The 2,153-nt window shown below is 39.1% G+C and overlaps 1 protein-coding gene across 1 annotated transcript in view; it reads left to right on the forward strand.

The window, feature by feature from the left end:
• The window catches only part of LOC106011034, a 249,731-nt gene that overhangs the window by 2,168 nt on the left and 245,410 nt on the right, over nucleotides 1-2,153 (forward strand). Inside the window, exon 2 of the mRNA XM_035968178.1 lies at nucleotides 1,692-1,800. Within this exon, the coding sequence (XP_035824071.1) occupies nucleotides 1,692-1,800 (109 nt within the window). The remainder of the gene's footprint in view (nucleotides 1-1,691; nucleotides 1,801-2,153) is intronic.

Genomic DNA, 2,153 nt, shown 5'->3' on the forward strand with positions numbered 1-2,153 from the left:
GGTCCTCTTCTGATGAAATCTAGAGAAATCACTGTTTTGCATGGGCTCGTGCAAGATCGATATTCTGCACGCTGTCTAAAACAGTTACTCGTCTCCATTTCTGCATAATGTAATTCTAAATCAGACTAATTGCCTTGTCTGTTGGTTTGATTAACAGAATATATAATTGTCTCTAAGAGGAGAAGAGTGCTTCGTCTCCAGTGTATTTTAAACATTGTCTACGAATATTGACCCACTTAAACGCGGGGTTTTGAGGGTTAAAATCAAAAGTACTGTTGAACCCGCTAAAACGGCCGCCCGTAAAAATCAGTCTCCTATACAAACGGTCACTTCACATAATATTATGTACCCACTTATGTGGTTGGGGGGGGGGGCTTGTAATGCCGCTGTGTAAAACCTCCACCCCTCTACGACCTGTGCCCACCACTTTCCAAAGAGGAAACTTACAGGTTAATCCGATCCGTACGCTTTGCTTAGCAGTCTGTTAAAATGATTATATGAGAAATACTATAAGTTTTAAAGAGATCTTCGTAGTAGAAGTATTCCAAAATGTGGAGAATACAACATTGGGGTACAAAAGACCCCAGGGCGTACGGATAGGGTTAAACTATTATTACCCCAGCAGACTATAGAATCCCCAGAAACATTCTCGGCTTTCTAGAAAACATGCAATTTAAGTAGTTGATGAAGCACTTGAACACTAATAAACTGACAACATCTTTCGGTATCCATAGACCGATACTCATTCCCACTTGGGTAAGATGAGGGACCTTTGTGCGAAGTGTCATTCCCAAGGACAAATCATTGGTCGCCTGACGGGGTTGCAACCCATGATCTTTCAGTTACAGATGATCTTTCGGTTACAAACCTTGCGGCCTGATCCCGAGACCACCGGCGGGATCTAGACATAGATAAACCTTCTGCAACAATCCGACTAGATTGTCTTGGAAAAGCAATGTAAGTCGTGTTCAAGTAAATACGTCTTCACGATACTTTAAAAAAAATGTTTATGCCCCAACTTTTCTTGAACAAAAATATATGTTTTATTCTACAATTATGGTATTCGATTCAAACACATAATGTAATTTCAATAGAGTACGAACAAAAACAACAGAGTACACCCCCCCCTCCCCCCGAAAAAAACAACTTTTCAGACTCAGTGTTTCCAGTGAGGAAGGAGAGTAGATGGTTAAGACAGGCCTGCCAGTCTGTTCAATAGTAGAACAAAGTAAAAAAAAATGAAATATCGCATGATAAATCATCTAGATTTTGGACTAGCCCTATACAAATTTCAACTCAGAAACTGTGACATTCAGGGAGATTTAACCGAACGACATAGCCAGATGGAATAGACTAACTTTTAACACTTTACTCTGTTTAATAGCTGCCGCAGCACGAAAACTAACAACAATCTAGATATAAGAAGAAGAATTTAGATATAAGTCCCTCTATAGTTAAGAGCATTATATTCAGTGTTCATCCCACCTAATGTCTAATATCTCAGCCTCTTTTACAAATCCTTTCGCATGTATGGCTTCATTTAATAATATATTATTTCATGATTTATCTAAACGACATTTTCTTTACATTCCTCTTTCTAGCACTGTCAACCCCATATACCAACGCCACCAAAGATGAACCTAACAATACGCTATGAATATCATTATTTATTGTTTGTGTTGTTTTTACAGGCGAACTAGCAGCGCCACGTCGTCCATATTTGACCTGAGTACTGAGTGCGAGCAGTTGGAAAAGGCCCTAAAAGAGAACGATGTCGTGACGGTAAAGAAGTTTCTGCAGGTAAAGTGCGAATTAGTTCTTTTCTCACACAGAAGTAATTTTGACTGTTGATTTATTAAATAGCTTTCACTGTACTTATGGGGTTTTCGATCGGGTATGGAGAAGAGAGCTCTTTGATTTCAAATAATTATTCTACAATAGAGGGGAGTTGATATGGGTTATTGTTGGTTTTTAATTTATTCTTTCTCCTCTTTCAATCCCGCAAATCACATAAGTCAGCACACGCACTCATTCACACACACACACACACACACACACACACACACACACACACACACACACACACACACACGTACACACTCTCAACACATACACACACCATAACATAATTACACAATGCCACATTAATCTTT

Source organism: Aplysia californica, unplaced genomic scaffold (assembly GCF_000002075.1).
Source record: "Aplysia californica isolate F4 #8 unplaced genomic scaffold, AplCal3.0 scaffold00044, whole genome shotgun sequence".
In the NCBI taxonomy this organism is placed as follows: Eukaryota; Metazoa; Mollusca; class Gastropoda; order Aplysiida; family Aplysiidae; genus Aplysia; species Aplysia californica.